General features: G+C 41.3%; 1 protein-coding gene across 1 annotated transcript in view; it reads left to right on the forward strand.

Moving 5' to 3' along the window:
* The first annotated feature begins 19,691 nt into the window (after window positions 1–19,691).
* prdm14 (PR domain containing 14) overlaps window positions 19,692–20,502 on the forward strand; it is a 27,769-nt gene continuing 26,958 nt past the window's right edge. Inside the window, exons 1-2 of the mRNA XM_043689377.1 lie at window positions 19,692–20,144; window positions 20,255–20,294. Of these exons, the coding sequence (XP_043545312.1) occupies window positions 19,692–20,144; window positions 20,255–20,294 (493 nt within the window). The remainder of the gene's footprint in view (window positions 20,145–20,254; window positions 20,295–20,502) is intronic.

Raw genomic sequence — 20,502 nt, forward strand, 5'->3', positions numbered from 1 at the left:
TGCTGTGTATCTCTATGATTGTATGAAGGGTCCGTTCCTTTGCTGTGTATCTCTATGAATCTCCCTCTCAAACTGCAGTGTGAATTTGATTATATTAAGGTCACCGCCCTTAGGCATTCCTTCCATGTAAGCTCCCTCATGAAGAATTGCCTCTTTCATTGTGGGCTCAACCACAAACTGTTCGAAAAAAATAATCTTGTCAAAATTCCATGAATTCCTTTCCTTGGGATCCACTACCAACCTGATTTTCCCAGTCCACCTGCATACTGAATCCCCCCCACAATAATTATTGTAATAGTGCCTTTTGTATCCCTGATTTAATTTCTTCCTCACATCCTGACTTCTGCTGGGTCACCCGTACATAAATCCCATCAGCGGTTCTTCAAGTCTACCTGCATAGATTCTACGCCTTCTGAGTTTATATCTCTTCTTGCTGTCGAGTTATCGATTAGCCCATTGCAAGGGATCTACTGAACAAGAAAGGTAAGCTAATGGCAGAGATTTAGGTGGAAAATTATTTAATTACGAGGACCAAAAGAGAGCTTATAGATGGACAGGAATGACAGTTCAACAATCTTAGCTAGAGGGTTTTCAGATTGGATCAGGAGGAGGATTAAACAGGAAACGGGTCACCATATTGGATCAAGATGCAAACACATCTCTGAGGAGTGATGTGATGTGAAATGAGGCCTTTTGGATTAAACTGAGGAAGATAGAGAGATGAAAACAGAATGATGAGTATACTTTATTTCTCCCAAACAATTAGCAAGTTCTGAGAGCAAAGATGTCAGCATATTGCTGAGGTGTGCAGAAACAATAGGTCGGTAATGGGGGTTTCAGCTACCCTCATATTAACTGGGATCAATTCAATGTAAAACGTGTTCATGATTCAAAATTCACTTGAGAGAGCTATTTTGTTAATATATAGTAAGCTTGGCAAGAGAAGGGGCTGTGGAAAATATTTAGTGTGAATGAGGTGGCAATTTGGTGCCTCACAGCGCCAAGAACATGGGGTTGGTTCCAGTCTCGGGTGACTGTCTGTGTTGAGTTTGCACATTCTCCCTGTGTCTGCGTGAGTTTCCTCCGAGTGCATAAGTTTCCTCCCACAGTCCCCGGATATGCACGTTAGGTGGTTTGGCCACAGGAAATTGCAGGGATAGGATAGGGGAGTGGGTCTGGGTGGGATTCTCTTCGGAGGCTCGATGTGGACTTGATAGGCCAAATGGCCTACTTCCACACTGTAGGGATTCTATAACTTAGATTTAGAATATTAATTGCAAAAAATTGCAAAAAATAAAGATAGATCAAATGAAAAAAAAGTTGAGGAAAGGCCAGCTCTGCTATGCTGGGAATCACTTTGGTAAAATGATTAAGAAATGGTTACTTGTGGAAGTGGAATAAAAACCAGTGACTAGGAAGAACCTTGCACTTTATAGGAGCGGGTGTTTCTTAATTAATCCTGAGAAATAGTAAGATAGGTGCACCCACCCTGAGCATATTGACAGTGATGATACTCATTGAATAATCCAACGCAGATGAGCAGGAGTAGAGGGTAGTCTCACAGGGAGGAGTATGAACCTGATATGGAAATCAGCTCACTTCCACGTTTAACTGATGAGGATATGGATCCAGACCTCAAGGGACTTTTAAAGAAGATTGCACTCAGAGTATCAATGATCACCGGAGTCATTGATGAGCCATTCACCACATGGTGGTTCCTGTGAAAGAAGCCAAAACTTGCATATATATTGTATCAATTACCAATATCAAAAAATGGCAATCCATGAACGAAGAGATTTGCAGTTCTAGGGTTAGCTACAAAGAAACCTCTCGTACAAACGTTAAAGTTTGGGGTTTTTTGTTTTCTCAGTTTCTGTTCAGATGGGAACATGCATCGCTTTTTTTTATTTTAGTTTAATGTAGTAATTAGGAATTATGTGTCACAGATTGACACAGAGTCTTGGACACACTCATATGAAGGGTAGGTAGTTTGTAGGGAAGGGGAATGGGAAGCCTTCTTCTGTTGCAAAATAATGTTGATAATGATAATGATACTCAAGCAAACAACATGTCAATCACAGTAATTTATCTATAGTTTGTAGATGGATATTTCTGATGTCCCCTGTGACAGTGGTTGAAGCCTGGATAAAAGCTGATGTTAGGGCTGAGGTGATGTTTACAGTCACCCCCGCTACAGTTGTCTTGTCATAGCAACTGTTTGCAAATCAGCCTGTAGCACGTGACATACCTTTGTTACTACATCCCTTCTGAACTGAAGGATGCACATACATTGTTCCAATTAAGTTGTGTTTAAGTCTATTATTTTCTGTATCTATAGTTGGAAGGATAAGGGAAGTAGTGTTAGTAACAGACTATATACCACATCCCTTCTCCTTTTCATCAGAGACATGCAAATAGTATTTGGTTTTAAAAATGCTTTTTTCCACCAGTCTTCTTGCATAATGCATGCTCTCTCTGGCCCCAAATTCACAATTTCACTCAGGATTGCCAATTGTGTCTTAACAAGAGAAATTAGTTTCCAGGGATTGCTTGTAATTTTCCAATCTTCTGCAGGGTTTGCTAATTTTGTTTCATTATTGTTTGTGACAAAAAGAATTGGAATGTTAAATAACCTTTGATACAAAACAGACTGACATCAAACATTTCTATCCATTTCCCACACTCCTGTTGCATTCCTTGTGCAGTTATTTAAGGGACATAATGGAGTCAAAGTTACTCAGTTTAATATATAGGAGCAGCAGAATGGAACATGGGGAAGAGATAAATAAATCTACAGACTTTTTCATTTACATAAGAAGCATAATTTACTTAAGGTGGACAAAGTCAGAAGTCACATGATACCAGGTTACAGTGCACCAGTTTTATTTGGAATCACAATATTTCAGAGCACTGCTCCTTCCTCACATGAAGGGTAGCGCTCCAAAAGCTTGTGATTTCAAATAAACCTGATAGACTATAACCTGGTGTCGTGTGACTTCTGACTTTGTCCACCCCAGTCCAACACCAGTGCTTCTGCATTATTATTTAAGGGGTGGTGGTGGAGAGTTGTAACCAGTGGAGTGCCACAAGGATCAGTGCTGGGTCCTCTACTTTTTGTTATTTACATAAATGATTTGGATGCAATCATAAGAGGTACAGTTATTAAGTTTGCAGATGACACTAAAATTGGAGGTGTAGTGGACAAGTTTGCAGATGACACTAAAATTGGAGGTGTAGTGGACAGCGAAGAGGGTTACCTCAGGTTACGACAGGATCTTGATCAGGTGGGCCAATGGGCTAAGAAGTGGTAGATGGAATTTAATTCAGATAAATGCGAGGTGCTGCATTTTGGGAAAGCAAATCTTAGCAGGACTTATACACTTAATGGTAAGGTCCTAGAGTGTGTTGCTGAACAAAGAAACCTTGGAGTGCAGGTTCATAGCTCCTTGAAAGTGGAGTCGCAGGTAGATAGGATAGTGAAGAAGGCGTTTGGTATGCTTTCTTTTATTGGTCAGAGTATTGAGTACAGGAGTTGGGAGGTCATGTTGCGGCTGTACAGGACATTGGTTAGGCCATTGTTGGAATATTGCATGCAATTCTGGTCTCCTTCCCATCAGAAAGATGTTGTGAAACTTGAACGGGTTCAGAAAAGACTTACAAGCATGTTGCCAGCGTTGGGGGATTTAAGCTATAGGGAGAGGCTGAACAGGCTGGGGCTGTTTTTCCTGGAGTGTCGGATACTGAGGGGTGACCTTATAGAGGTTTACAAAATTATGAGGGGCATGGATAGGGTAAATAGGCAAAGTCTTTTCCCTGGGGTCAGGGAGTCCAGAACTAGAGGGCATAGATTTAGGGTGAGAGGGGATACATATAAAAGAGACCTAAGGGGCAACATTTTCACACAGAGGGTGGTACGTGTATGGAATGAGCTGCCAGAGGAAGTGGTGGAGGCTGGTACAATTGCAACATTTAAGAGGCATTTGGATGGGTATATGAATAGGAAGGGATATGGGCCGGCAGGTGGGACTAGATTGGGTTGGGATATCTGGTCAGCATGGACGGGTTGGACCGAAGGGTCTGTTCTATGCTGTACATCTCTATGACTCTATAAATTCAATCTTCCTTCTATTTGTCAGAGCAATTAACTTTTGTGCCTAACTTGGGGGATAGAGAACTTGTTCATGGTTCACAATCTCTGTTAATAAAGTACATGTATAGAATCAAGATGAGAATAGAGTCAAGCTCTGCTGTGATGCTTCGCACAGTGGAATATCCCTCACAGTTTTTGTCCATCCATGAACAATACCTAATTCCCAGAGACTGATGAGCAACTTTGGAACTTTACCCTAGTGAGTCATCAATGTCTGTGTTGAGAACATGTTATTGGTATGACTTGTGGTCAGAAAGTATAACAACAGCCCTGGGGCTATCTGCCATAAATGGCACAAACGAATACATTGAATGGACTTGAACAGAGCAACGTGAGGAATTTGAATGAGTTTGCCTACAGTTCATTTCAAAAGTAATTCATTGACAGTGAAGAAGGTTATCTAAGGGGATCTTGATCAGTTAGGCCAATTGGGCTGAGGATTGGCAGATGGAGTTTAACTTGGGTAAATGGGAGGTATTACATTTTGATAAAAGTGAATAAGGGCAGGACTTATACAGTTAATGGTAGGGCGCTAGGTAGTAATGTTGAACAGAGAAACCTGGGGGTGCAGGTACATTGTTCTTTGAAAGTTGCGTCATGGGTAGACAAGATAGTTAATGAAGATGTTTAACACCCATGCCTTCAAATGTGGAATGAATTGCCAGAGGAAGTGATAGATGCAGGTACAGTTACAACTTTTAAAAGCCATTTGGATATGTTCATGGATAGAAAAGGTTTTGAGGGATATGGGCCAAATGCAGCCAAATGGGACTGGTTCAGTTTGGGAAACTTGGGCAGTATGGATGGATTGGACTGAAGGGTCTGTTTCCGTGCTGTATGACTCTATGACTCCAATGCACTTTGTAATGCCCTGAGCTATTAAGAGTAATGCTTGCTACTTCTTTTCTTACAAGGGCAATAACTTTCATAGATAAGTGGCACAAAACATTTCAGATCTTTGAAAGAAACAGTAGATTGCACCAACAATGGCATTGGAGAAAATAGAAAGGTAAAGGATATGCCTTTTAAGGAGCAGGTTGGTGGTGGTAGTTCTTAAAGTGGATGGGATAGAGCTAGAAGAATAGTAATAATGTTGAAAGTTGAATTCAAATAACATAACCCGGATAGTTGAGATCTTGGTTGGTAAGGACACAAGGAAGGAATGCGTTCATCTTTGTAACTGCAGAGAGTGGGAAAATCTAAGTATGAAACCCAAGAGAGACAACAGCATTAGTTAAGGTTTTGGAATAGAAACAGAAAGCATACCTCAAATAAATAGTGAGAAGATATTAGTAAAGGACAAAGATAAAGAGATATTGTGATAGTAAATACTAAAAACACATGTAGGAGCATAGGATAGCTAAAGATAAAATGAACATCCTGGAGAAATTTTAATTGTTAATGGACCTTGTTAACAACTTGAGTCAGCATGTAATAATTCCTATGTGTGTACTTTAAGCTTTCAAAATTGGGAAGTTAGAAGTAATGGAGACCATGGATAGATAGAACAAAGGAAACAATTAGAAACATGGCTTACATTGGTCAAGATATGGAATTTATTGCACTCAGGAAAGATCAAAAGAGAGCAATTTGGTGATTAAGGGCTCTATCTGTGCTGGAATGTCAATATTCTTGCCAGCATTGTGTAACTGTAGAAACTACATGCATGTAGTCAAGGGGAGGATGCAATGGCCTAGTGGTATTGTTGCTGGACTATTAAACCGAGACCTTGGTAATGTACGGGGCAACTGTGTTTGAATCCTGCCATGGCAGCTAGTAGAATTTGAATTCAATAAAAAATCTGGAATTAAGAGTCTAATGATGACCAGAAATTGGTTGACAGGAAAAAACCCATTTGGTTCACTAAAGCCCTTTAGGGAAGGAAGCCTGCCTACAGACCCACAGAAGTGTGGTTGACTCTTACTGTCCTCCAGCCAATTAGGAATGGGCAATAAATGCTGGGCCTGGCCAGTAATGCCCTCATCCTGTGAATGAATAAATAAATAGGAAGAAAATTGCACCATTTTTAAGGTGTATTACAAGCTTTGAATAGAAGCGATACCCCAGAGGTGATGGCCTGCAGATATTGGAGAGTGAAATGCAAAAGGAAGACAATGTTGGAAAGAGTGTAATTGTTGCCTACTAAATGTGTAAGATTCCAAAAATTGAGTAAAATTCCAAAAAGAGACTAAAATGAAGATGAAATTAAACGGAAAGTGCTGAAGAAACTCAACGCATCTGGCAGCATCTGTGGAAAGAGAAACACACTTAATGTATGACTCTTCTTCAATTCAAAACTTGAACCATTAACTTTGTTTCTATCTCTATAGATCCTGCTGAGAGTTCTCCGGTCTTTTCTGTTTTTATTTCAGATTTCCATCATCTGCAGTATTTTGCTTTCATTTGACATGAAAATTAAACTGTTGTCAAAGCAGGAAAATCTTTCAGACTCCACCCAGAAGTGTTTCCTACATAGGTTCCTCCATCACTGTGAGAATATAGCTCTGGGAAAATAAGTGGGACAACAAACTCATCTGAATAATTGTAAAATGGTAAGCCATTCAATGTAAGACTATGAAAGGATAATAAAAAGTCAAAGATAAGGGTGCAATGATATCATGTAATGAGATTTTAAAAATAGGACAGAAATGTTAATGATAGATCAGAAATGTGAAATTTTGTGTACAAGATTGAATCACAGAATCCTTACATGTGGAAGCAAGCCATTCAGCTCATAAAGTCACACTGACCATCTGAAGAGCATCCTACATAGACCCACCCCATGCCTGTAACCCTGCATTTGCCCACTACTAATCCACTTAGCCTAGATATACCTGGACAGCATGGGCAATTTATCATGGCCAATTCCCCTAACCCACATTATCCTGTGGGAGGGAACCAGACCACCTAGATGCACCCCTTACAGGCACGTAAACTCTACACTCTGAGGGGGAATTGAACCCAGGTCCCTGGCACTCTGAGGCAGCAATGCTAACCACTGAACCATCTGGCCACCTCACAATAAGGTCATTAAAAAATATATTCCTCCATGATGCAGAAGGGCACACCAAAAAATGGTTCCATGGATAAATAGAAAATAAAGCTAAGTTGAAACCAAAGACCGGAAAATAATAAAGTTTGGACTAATATCCAAAAAAGGTGAAATATAAAATATGTAGTTGGGAAATGGAATAGGACCTTAGAAGGCCGTAGAAGAGATATGTAAGAAAGGAAGCAAATAGTACAATGGGTAGTAATTTGCTGTAGGGGATGCATCAAATGGTGAGGAGAAAGTGAGGACTGCAGATGCTGGAGATCAGAGCTGAAAATGTGTTGCTGGAAAAGCGCAGCAGAAAGAAGGGCTTCCTGAAGAAGGGCTCATACCCGAAATGTCGTTTCTCCTGTTCCCTGGATGCTGCCTGACCTGCTGCGCTTTTCCAGCAACACATTTTCAGCATGCATCAAATGGTGCCTGCCGTTAGTTGGACTTGCTCTTGGGTGACTATTGTAAGCAGACTCTCCGTAAGTTCAGGTTACCCAGGGCCACTTCGACCTATAGCCCTGCAAACGTCTCAACATATTATCTTTATATGACAAGTCGCTGAAAGTGTGAGCTGATAATGTCACAGCAAGCGACACAGAGCATCTGGGACCTAAGTGAACAGGATAATTAACTGTACATCTCCTTAATCAATTAAATTCACAATCCAGTGACTGAGAAGTAAGTGCAAGTTAGAGCGGGCAAATTAAATACTAAATTTAACAGTACAGAAAGAGAAATAGAGAAGGAAATACAGACTAGATTGAGAGATCAAAAAAGAGACAGAAATGAAATGATAAATAGTGCTTAGTTCTAGATATAGATTTCTGAAGGTGTTTGATAAATTGTCTCACACAAGCTGGCTAGAAAATTTAGACATGAAATGCAACAGCATGGATAGAGTGTTATTGACTGATCGGAAACAATGAGTTAGGTTAAATGTGTGTTGCGCAGATTAGAGAAGATTAAGAACAGTTATACCCTAGGGGGTTGGTGAGGGCCAACCTTACTCTCATATACCTACATCTATCTACATGGGACTCAAGTACAGGGAGCAGAACATTTCAATTTGCTAAAAACACATGCTTGAGTTGATGTTTGGTAAATAGTGACAATGGTTGCAAAGTCTTTCGAAAGAAATATGCAGCCTGAAAGAATGGAAAGACGGAGAAGATACAATTGAATATTGGCAAGTGTGTGGACATAATAGACAGGGATGGACCTAGACAGGGATGGAGTTCAACATAGATATACCAGGATGATTGCATGGTTGGTAAATTGTGGTTACAAGGAGAGAGTCACTGTGCATGAAATATTTCCAGTGTAACTGTGGAGACTCAATACAAGGCTTTTTATTGAGAATTTGATAGTGAATGCAGAAAGATCATTTGCCTGGCTTAGAGTTAGCAATGAGAGGTTGTCAATATAAAATAATCACAAATAAAATGAGGAGGGGGATTAATAAACTTTTTGTAAAACAACATACTGTTGGAGTGTAGAATTATTTAACTCAGAATGGTTTAGGAACCGTTGCATCTTTGAATAGAAAATTATAATTAGCTACTTTAAAATGATGAGCTTTCATCTAACCCTTCTTGTGACACTGTAAAGTGCTGAAGTACTTTTTCAGGTAAATCTGGGAAATGTAGAAGCCAATATGCACATCCCCATAAACAGCAAGGTGATATAATGACCAGATAATCATGTTGAATGAGCAGTAAATATAGCCCAAGATACAAGGGACAATTCCTCTGCCCTTCATAGAATACCTTGTACCAGGATCTTGTATAATCACTGGGGTGCTGGATGGGGCCTTGTTCTAAATTCTTGTCCAAATCACAGCAGCTCTGACTATTTAGCACTCCCTCAGGACTGCACTGGAGTAGCAGCTTTGATATTTTTGTACTCAACTCTCAATGGGACTTGAACCCAAAAAGCTTGTCATTGAAAAGCAGGAGTGCCACCAACTTATCCAAATGTTACAACAGCATTTGATTTAGGTTTTGCCAGCACAGAGCTGATACTCCCACAAGAGATGAATTGCTGATGTCTGTGTTTTTAATTTTGGGAAGGTATTGCAGAGGCAGTATTGTGGACAGGGAAGCTGTATTGGAAAAAGGGTTTGAAGGAGTGTGGCCCATTGAGATGTGAACCAGAAGCAACTGTGCAGATGGTCTGAGTTTTAGAAACAAAGAACTCTTTCCCTTTAGTATAAGATGTGAGGATGGATAGTGTGGAGGAGGGGAGGGTATTAATGGCTGTTTATGGTGTAGAAGAAGAATTTGAAACATTAATGCTCTGTCAGATTTGAACTAAAAGGGGAGTCGCAGTTCTGTTTGAGGTGATCAAACTGCTGTGTTGGTGATCTGCTATAGGTTTTCCTCTGACATTATGTAGACTTTTAAAATTTTTCTTCAAAAACACACTGTCTGATGTACATTGATAACATATAAGATGAAAGTATGGCACTTTAAGGTAACAAATGTAAAATGCAGCAGAAATTCTCAAATGTATTATATATTGAATTGGATAACTGTGGTTAAGGTGACAAAAAAATTACGTCTTTTTTAACAGTTACAAAATTGTAGACTGGAAGCAGATATCTAAATCTAGATTGATAAATTCTTAATCTCGCAAAGGATTAAGGGATATGGGGAGAGTGCAGGTAAGTGGCATTGAAATGCCCTTCAGCCATGATTGACTGGTGGAGTGGACTTGATGGGCCAAATGGCCTTACTTCCACTCCTATTTCTTACGGTATTAAATTAATTATTCATGTTGAAGAGACACAATCAGATTGTGTGTACTGTGAATTCCTGAGTCAATGTTTTTGAAAATATAGGATTGAATGACTAAACCTAAAAATATTAATCAGTAATCTTAGATGCTGAATAAAGGGTGGAAGCATAGATTAGAATTTAACTCATTGACATTTCAGACAAACAATGTTAGCATTAATATAACTCAAGTACCTAAATTCTTAATATAATTTAGTTACGTTAAATTGAACTACAGACTTATTCTTTCTAGCACTCTAGAATTCTCTGTCTTGACCCAAAATCCACAGGGATTCTTTTAATAAACAAATTGGTAAGGGATATAACAAATTTTCAGAGGTGTTTCATAATCTGAAGCTTTTAAAGAAGGTAAAGGGCTATTGAATTAATGACAATGTAGCAAATTGGATTGAAACTTGCCTCAATAAGAGAAAATAGTAAGTGATTATGAGCATGATTCCTCTTGTCTCAGCTGGTTAAACAAGTGAATGATTGAGTCGGCCAAGCAAGGAAGGTCTCTGGGTCAATTTCCTGGGCTGTCCTGAATTAGCTGATTTCAGCCAGCACCATGGCAGGACTGTAGTAGTAAAACCTAGAACCATTATCCAGGGAAGTTAAAAAAATGTTGCTTTTAAACAGGAAACTCTATAGTCCAGAGAAGAATCGAATATTATCTGAGAATAGGAGAGAAGTCATTGCAATGTGTCACCTTGCCCCCTAATACGCTCTGTTATAGCTTAACCAGTCACTATCTAGATCATATGTGTGGTACTGGAGGAGGAAGAAGGATGAGAGGAAGGAGTTGACAGAATAAAAAGAAACAAAAGGAAGACAATTTTAAAAAGGTTTATTGGACTAAATATATGGGATGTTTAATTAATTAATCACTTTGAGATGCTTGAGAATTGAACAGAGCAAAAATAAATCATCTTTCTGTTTGACCTCATTACACCTGCATTAGTATTCGGCAGTAATAATCCATGGACACCTATGATATGTTGCAGTTATCTTTGGAGTCAGAGGAAGTTACTAGAGATTTACCTGTGGTTATTTATCTCTTCTGAGGATTAAATATTCTAGGATAATGGACAACACTTCAAAAAAGTTTATAGTGAATTAATAAGGCACAACACAGCCTTTTCTTATTATATTTTCTTAAGCCAAACTATTGTTAATGAACATTGACCTTCTGAGAGATGGTCTGACAGCTGCCATTGAAATGGCGGAAGCAGTCTTGCCAATGCTTTTGTCACGCTGAAATCGAGCATTTTATTGAACTGGAAACCTGCTTTATTCTGGGCTCCAAGTTTGTCACCGTGAGATGGGTTCATGAGGCTAGATAACATTTGGGGGGAAAAGCACGGGTTATTCATTTTAAACCTCAATATCAAAAACAAAGAACTGCGAATGCTGGAAATCTGAAACTAAAACAGAAATTGCTGGAGAAACTCAACAGGTTTGGCCGCAGCAGTGGAGAGACAGAACAGAGTTAATGTTTCCATTCCAGTGAAGGGTTAGCTACTTCTGTTTTTATGGGGTTTGTTTTTGAAGAGTTACTTCGGTAACTCTTAGATCAATCACCGAACGTGTAACGTCATTTGTTTTATTATACACGATTGTTAAGGGAAAGCTGCTGCCTCCCAGATCTCTGCAGCCTGGATGCCCTGTGCTGTGACAAGTCGGTAGACCGTACACTGGATTCGGGGATATTTTATTATTTCGATGCAGAGTGCAGTTCCAAAATCTAAAGACTAGCAGGAGCCAGTTTTTCTTCCATTTTGTTTTCACTAAACCACACCGTCTGGTGAACTTCGAATGCTAATGTCTTTCGGTGCATTAGCGACAGGTTTTGTCAGTAGTGAATTCAACTCCTAACGAAAAGACTTCCAACTTGCCACTGATGTGACCCACGCATGTTCTCGACGACCTGTTAGGAGCCAGTCACAACATATTAAACCCAGGGAAAGGTTTAGTTGAGCTGTTCAATTCATTTTGTTACAGTGTCGTTAATTCAATATCCCTTTACCTTCTTTAAAAGCTTCAGATTATAAAATTTGTTATATTCACCTTATCAATTTATTTACTAAAAAGAATCCCTGTGGATTTGTGGGGCAAGACCTACAAATCTAGAGTACTAGGAGGAATAAGTCTGCAATTCAATTTAACATAACTAAATTATATTAAGAATGTAGGTATATTAATGCTAACATTGCTCTCCTGAAATATCAATGAGTTAAATTCTAACATATATTTCCACTTTTTATTCAGCATCTAAAATTACTGGGTATAGTCATTCAACTCTATATTTTAAAAATCATTTGACTCAAGAATGCACAGTGTACGCAATCTGATTGTGTCTCTTCAACATGAAGAATTAATTTAGATCCCTGCTTCCAGTCTACAATTCTAACTGTTAAAAACAAGCACGTAATATTTTTGTCATCTGGGCAACTTAACCACAGTTATCCAATTCAACATACAAAACATTTGAGCATATCTGCTACATTTTATGTTTGTTACCTTAAAGTGCCATGCTTTTTTCATACAAAACTATTATCAATGTGCATCAGACCGTGTATTTTTGCAGAAAAATTAAAAAGCGGTGCCAGAGAGATGAAAAAAAGTGAAAAATGATATTTTGTTTAAAAGCATCTCAAGCGCAAGCCATCAAAACCAAAGCGCTAATTACGATAAAAAAAATCTTGTAACTCCATCTGGGTCACGTTGCATAAAGACAAAAAAAAATGCTGGAGAAATTCAGCAGGTCTGGTAGCAGAGGGAAAACAGAGTTTATATTTCGGGTCCGGTGATCCTGCAGAACCTATTGAGTTTCACCCACAATTTGTTTCGGATCTTCAACATCCGCAAGTCTTTTTTGTTTAGTTTCCGTATAAATGAGAGTTTATGGTCAATGAAGGGACTGGGCTGTTTTAGCGCTGTGCTTTCCGAGTTAAAAATAAAAGGCCAAGAGGTAACATGACCTTGTATGTAGATATTTACCCGCCGGACCCGTTGAAGTGAAATTCCGTAACAATGCCTGCAGTTATCTGACTGTTAAATGGGGGAGAATCTGTACCCGAGCATTCACGTCACTGTTCGCCAGCGAACAGAAAATTTTTGTCCAGCATTATCCTTTTTTTAAAAAAAATTCAGTTTCCAATATCTATCTTCGTGTTTCTTTTCCCAGCGCGAGTGAGTGTTTTGTTCTTGGGCGAAATAAAAGCCAACGAACCATCCAGCCTGATCAATATTTCGAGGGTAAGACGGCGCAATGCAACCTTGCATTTGGGTTTCTCTTTGTGAGTGTAAAGGAAACCTATTGCCCAACACCTGAAATACATTTCAAAACCGGAAGAACTGCGGATGTTGCAAATCAAGAGACAAAAAACACAAGTTGTTGGAAAAACTCGGCAGGTCTGGCAGCATCTGTGCGAGAGAAATCAGTTAACCTTCCTCAGAAGTACGTTTGGAATGCATTTTGTTTGCTGATGCCACTGCTGCTTCGGGTAAGCCCTTGTTAGTACAGTGGTAGTGTCCTTACCGCTGAGCCTGGAGGCCTGGGAATGAGTCCCACCTGTATAGTAGCATCGCTGAACAGGTTGATTAAAAAATATCCAGGTAAAGTGGGCTTTTGCCCCAAAACGTCGATTTTACTGCTCCTGGGATGCTGCCTGAACTGCTGTGCTCTTCCAGCACCACTAATCCAGAATAAAAAATATCCAGTGCTACTTCGGGAGTTGAGCGGGGCGTCTCCAGACGATTTCCCGCTGTACTTCAGTTTTGTAAATAATAGTTCATGATCTAACAGAAACTGCTGTCCCTTTTCCCGCTTTGGCCACAACCAGGATTTTCTGTTTCATTTTGAGGATAGCCTTCTAAAACTGCCCTGCATTTCGCGCGGTTGTTGTAAGTAGCCCCTGGACTTATCGATCTTTCAGATCTATAGCGTAGTAAATCGCATGATAAAAGTCGTGATGATTAGTTTGTGGGATGTGTAATAATATATAAAAAAACACACAACGTTCAGCCCTCTGATAAACTGAGCGGATCTCTTAAAGACAGCAAACGATTGAAGTTACAGGAAATTATATCTCTGAAGAACACTTGCGAACTTTCATTCCGTTTGGTCAGTTTAAAATGTATCTCAAATGGAATTCTAATTAACAGCCTTCTTTACCACCCGTCTTTATTTCTGATACAGTGGTTATTGTGTACACACCTTCTTAATATTCCAAACCACTGAACTTTTTTAAAAAAGTTTCATTTCAGCCTAAAGGTGACTTTAACAGCTTAAATCTCACGCAAAACGGAATTGTTCCAGATATGTTCTGTAATCTGATCTGTACTGTAGTGACCACATGTGACGCAGTGCTACATTACAGGGGCCAATTTAAAATTGTCCCCCTCCCCGACCCACCCAGTTTGAACTAATTTGACGAATATTTGTAATTGTGATGTAATCATCCAGATGGTGCATTTCTTCCTTTGACAGGTTTCAGTAACTGCTCTGCACCATATTCCTTTTTTTTGACAAAACCTTTAATTTTATGCACAATTTTACGGAAGTCTTGCGTCAGCTAGGTTACAGATGGTGAAGATACTGAAGCAGACAGGCAAACTAAATCAGTTCTTGTAGCCCAGATCAGCCATGACCCCATGGAATGGTGGAACAGGTTAGAGGGGCTGAATGGCCTGTTCCTCTGTACCTCTATTAAGCACAGTAAAATTAAAACCTTCAAAGACTCCCAAAATTGTCCCCAATGTTTCCTCATCAAACTTTTCAATAACCAATTTCAGGTCTTGCAAATAATCAATTCCAGACACTGGTTTGAAGCTTAAACAGAAGACTTTGAAACTTATTGACAAAATAAAATTAAACAACAAAGTAATCTAATTGGTCTATATGTTAAACCCAAAACAGGTTCACTTTCAGTCCCATTCACACAAAGGCAGGCAAACAGACACAGTTAAAGGATACGTAAAATAAGAAAAACAGCCAGATTATATAAATGGTTTTCACAAGACTCTTGGATGATTTTCTGAAGATGTCGATCAGGGTCATCTTTAATGTTCACTTAGATAAAGGCAGTAATATTTATCATTTCCTTTTTTATTCTCTGCACCTCCAGTAGCTGCTGATGGGAGGGAGATTTCAAACCCTCATGCTGTGGCACCTACAGCCAGATTCCATTGTTTTCACAGAAAACACAATCAAAACCCTAACACAAACCCTGACTACTCAATGACAGACTGACTGTCTCCTCCACTAGTTCTCAGTTACCATTGGACGTCTACCATCTGCTTGAAGAAATGGTCTTTTCCAGACTTGCTGGAACCAATTCACAGACATTCACATGATGAATAACCACCTTCTGCTCTCTGTTTAAACATAATGCTCTATCCTGGTGACAAAGCATTTGGAGAATCTTTTGATCAGGAACTAACCTGTAATAAACCTTCAGGTCTAACCTCACAAGTAAACCGTCGCTTATTTGGATCAAAACCAGAAGTTGCTGGATAAGCTAAGCAGGTCTCTCAGCATCTGTGGAGACAAATCAGGGTTAATGTTCTCTTCGAACTGGGAAGGGTCACTTGACGTGAAATGTTAACTCTGATTTCTCTCCACAGATACTGCCAGACCTGCTGAGCTTATCCGGCAGTTTCTGGTTTTGTCTTTGATCTTGAAAAGTTTATTTGGTATGTTTTCCTTTTAACACATGTTGGTACCCACAGTCTTAAAGTTATCTTTAGCTCACTGTTTCCAGTCCCCAGATCCAAACCAAAATTTATAAAAAGAATGCAATAAAAATAATGGAAAATCAGGTAGGTTTGACTAGTCAACATCTATAATGTAGCACTATGTTTATGTACATAAGCTAGCTTACAGGATCGGATGAAACATTCCTTGTGACATTTTGAACATCTGCAGTTCAGTCTGAGATACAAGGCCTTAATAAAAAGGTACTTGTACTGGGTATGAATCTAGATTTAGCCTTTCTATAAAGTTATATTGATGTCACATGTACAGTAGCAGACACGGTTCTGAAAGCATTTGTCTGCGTTGACTTAAAGCAGCAGATCTTAAAGCAAACGATGGGTTCCGGCGTTATCTAAAGTCTCTTCTGAATTCGCCCGATGAAGGGAGAGGGCCGGTTCTCCTTTAAGGCCGCTGACCTTGGCCAGGTGACCGAGTGCTCACATCTGGGCCATCAGCGAGCTCGGGTAAAAATGTTACTTCTAACCAAGGGAAGTGGGAGAAACTGAGGGAGGGCAGGCGAAGATCTGAAACGAACGTTTTTTTTGTTGTTGCTGTTTTGTTTGACATTACAGGATAGGTCAACAGTGATGAAATCCATCCACCAGCACCCCCTCCCCCTTCCCGCAGCCCCCAACCCCTGCAGCTTGTTGTCAGCTTGGACAGAGAGATTCTCTCTGAGGGAGCTTTTGGATGTGGTAACAGCGATCCCTGAGCTTCTCATGTGTTAGAGTGCTGTCCCCAAGGACAACTCTCTCTCTCTCTCTCTCTGCCCTCGCTCTCTCTCTCTGCCTCTGACCAATGGCTACGATGAAGGGGGAGATACCGCGGTCATTTCTGATCCTCTGCTACCATCTGCCCTGAGTTAGGCACACGCACGCTCCACACCCAGCACAATATTACAGCAGGACAGCGGAGACGCTGGCTAAACAGCTTCCCTCTAGAATCCTGAAGGATTTGAAGAACTTCCACAGCAGGTGAGTGACAGCCCAGAAACGTTACTCCTAGTGACCCGGGCGATGGGAGTGCAATTATTTTAAAGTCTAATTCTTTAAATAAAAAAAAGGACTTGGAGCTGTAGCATCGTGTATTAAAAACTAATTGATCAAACTGGCGATGTGTTTACTCAATACTTAACCAAGGCGTTAGATGTGTTCATGATCTAGTCCCTCCTGACCTCTGCGGTTGACCCGATGTTCTTTAATTTAAGTGTCACGACCCTGTTTTGTTTCAATTATTGGCGAATATTGATCCAATGGATAATATCGAATTCATTGCCCTTTCCGCTCGACTGCCAACTTTCCACAAAAGCAAATCGTCGTGTTCACCCCTGTTTTACACTCACTTCCAGAGAAAGCATCAGAGCCCTGCCGGCGATTCGCAACACCGAGAGTACAGAACGCGAGAGAAGGTAACAAGTTTCCTGTACTTGCTTTTAAAAGGCAATCGCTTTTGCCCCATTAAACCGCGCGGTGAGGCCGGGGCTACTTAGCTTTATTGGAAGGTGCACAGATCACACACTCCCTCCAACGTTGATCTCTTGCGGGATGAATTCAATGTGTGTTTAGGAACGGGGAAAATTGTAGCCCAAATCTCCCGTTTTTGGTTTCCTTAGGTCGAAAGGTTTGTGTGATTAAATTTAACAAGAACGACGAAATTTCTCAATCTCTCATCACAGTTTCCCGCGGCAGCATTTCCCAGTAAAAAGGCCATTTCACTGTTTAAATGTTTCATTACAGCAATTCCCCCCAAACGGTTAACACTGGGGACAATCCAACTGCGGCTCTTTAGGAAGGGGTGTGTGTGGTCTCGACACCAAATTCATGCCCCTTCAGGGATAACGTCTTCAAGCGTTAAAGTCCGAGGAACCATTCCCAGGTAAGTTTAAAAAAAAAACAAAGAACTGCGGATGCTGTATACCAGAAACAGACATTGCTGGAAAAGCTCAGCAGGTCTGGCAGCATCTGTGCAGAGAAATCAGAATTAATATTTCGGAGCTGAAACATTAACTCTGAATTTCTCTGCACAGATGCTGCCAGACCTGCTGTGAGCTTTCCCAGCAATGTCTGTTTTTGATTCCGAGGTAAGATGTACAAACCAGGAGTGAGACTAGTTTAGTTTCGGCATGTTCTGGTTGGACCGAAAGGTCTATGTCGATGCTGCATGAAGCACAGAAATTGCTGGAGAAACTCAGCAGGTCTGGAGAGAGAGAGATAACTGAAGTGGACCTGAAACATTTACTCTGCTTCCAGGCCACAGATGCTGCCGGACCTGCTGAATTTCCGCAGCAATTTCTGTTTCTGGTTCAGATCTCCAGCTTTGTTTTATTTTCGGGTTCCAGTTGGATGATTCCCTGATCAAGTCTTACTTTTGAAAGAGACTTGCCTCGATCACTGTTCCTAGCGTGGCTTTTGTCTCTGCCCTTGTCTGGTTAATCGCCGGAGGCTGCCCATTGAGGAGAGAGCTGGTAGCCTGTTCATTATCTCTCTTAGAGTCGCGCCGTAATTTGGGAACCGATTGTTCTCTGCGCTTTTGTTTTACAAAAAGCTAGAATTTGCGTTTTTATTTGTTCCTGCACACTCGGGTAGGACTTGTTTCTTTTTCACCTCGTTCGCAAAGCCCTTTTTTTAAAAAAAAACAAAATCGAGTCTGTAAATCTCTTTATGACACCTCCGTTTATAAATCTAATCTTGTTTCCGAATCTGGTCTCAAATCGAATGTAAATTTCGTTGGGCCGAGGTGTCTATTTCACCTGAAATTCAGCTTGGTTGCTAAAACTTGCTGCACTTGTATAGTTTAAACGTTGTGGCAAACCGAGCGACAAATCCCCAAAATAACATTTTACAACGTATTTAATTTTTAACCATTGTGAATTGTGTCCAACATATCTTAAATTGTCTTTATTAGATTGTTTTTCAAAATATGGTTTTATTTTCCTTCTCTAGATATTTTTGAATCGAACATTTGTTGAATTTAAAACGAAACAATTCCTACCAGCTTTAGTAAAGACGTTTGGGTTTGGAAAGATTCGCAGCCCAGAATACTCCTGTGAATGACACGGCTGTGGTCACCTTTCTTATTCAGTGGTGCTGGAAGCGCACAGCAGTTCAGGCAGCATCCAAGGAGCTCTTCCAGCACCACTAATCCAGAATCTGGTTTCCAGCATCTGCAGTCATTGTTTTTACCTCCTTTCTCATTCAGTGTCAGGCACCAGAGAGATCTCTACATTCCCAAATAATTCTTGACCAGTGATGTTATCATACCTTAGGAAATGTAGTCGAAATATCTCTCATATCTGAGGATGGGTCACCGGACCCGAAACGTTAACTTTGCTTTCTCTGCACAGATGCTGCCAGACCTGCTGAGCTTTTCCAGCAACGTTTGTTTTGTTTCTGGCTAACAGCCATCCGCAGTTCTTTCGGTATTTATCTTTTGCATCTGGTCAGAGAGGTTGTGACACAGCCGCTGGAGCAGGTGGGTCTTGAAGTCTAAAGATGTCCAAGTTGGGTGGATTGGATACGCTAAATCGCCCTTAGTATTCGGGGGTGTGTGTGAGCCATGGGAAATGCAAGGATACAAGAGTAGAGCAGGTGGGTGCTCTTCAGAGGGTCGGTGTGGACTCGTTGGGCCGAATGGCCTGTTCCCACACTGTGGGGATTCTATATTTTAAAAAAGAAGACCCCCCCCAGCCTCCTTTGAGAAGTCACATTTGGTTTCTAACTCGGATTTCTCTCTCCCCACAGACCTACTGAGGTTCACCAGCAATTTTCTGGGGACTGGTCTTGTTTCAGATCTTAGAGTAAGTTACTGACCGAGAGGGGATGGTCCCAATGGGTTTTGTTCACCTCAGGGTGATGACAGGGATTGGTATGGAGGAAGTGTGTTTTATTCCTCCTCATGTTAATGTGTCCAGCCCGGTTACACATCTCCTTGCTTTCTCACAGGGTCTGCACTCTCTGCACTCCGGGCATGTCTCTATCGGCAAAGGACCAGCTGTACGCGGTGGAAAGCTTCAAGCGGGTTCCTGCCCCCACCATCCCGGGTTATCTCAGCTCCTTAATGCCCCAGCCCCGATTCCTGAATGGCGAGTCCTTGCTGCCCCTCCAGCCCCGGGCTAGCCTCTTGCCCACCTCTAACGCGGCCCTGCCTTTCACCTTCAGCGGTTTCTCCTTCCTGGGCCATTCCCGGGCACTGGGCAGCACTGTGCCAGCCTCCCCACTGGGTTTGGAGCCGCGGGTGGCAGCGGGCACTTCGCTGGGTGAGGAGGTCTCGTACTGCCAGCCCTGTCTGCTTCCAGGGGCACCTTTCACAGAGGAACATCTCAACACCGTGCTGTACGGCCGAATGGATTCCGCCAGTGGTGACCAACTGGCTCCTCATGCTATCTCAGGCCTGCGCATCTCCGGCAACACAGGTACTGAGGCCACTCCGGGCTCGGCGGGCTAGCAGCAGCAGCTTCTCCTGCAGAATGCAAGGCTTGGCCAGTGACCCATCTCCCTGCTCTTTCCCCCGTAGGTGCACTGGAGGGTCAGCTCCACGTGGTGGACAGAGAGGGTCTGGAAATCCCACTGGGTGAGTCAGGGAGAGGGGTTGGGGATGGGGATGGGAAGGTCATGGGGGAGGGCGAGAGAGGGATGAGGGAGTGAGGGGACCTTTGGCTGATGGAGTGGGGGTGTGGGAGAGGGTGATGAGTGGGTGACGGAGGGAGATGGAGGGTGGGAAAGGGTGATGAATGGGTGAAGGAGGGTCACTGAGGGTGGGATAGGGTGATGAGTGGGTG

This window comes from Chiloscyllium plagiosum, chromosome 4 (assembly GCF_004010195.1).
Source record: "Chiloscyllium plagiosum isolate BGI_BamShark_2017 chromosome 4, ASM401019v2, whole genome shotgun sequence".
In the NCBI taxonomy this organism is placed as follows: Eukaryota; Metazoa; Chordata; class Chondrichthyes; order Orectolobiformes; family Hemiscylliidae; genus Chiloscyllium; species Chiloscyllium plagiosum.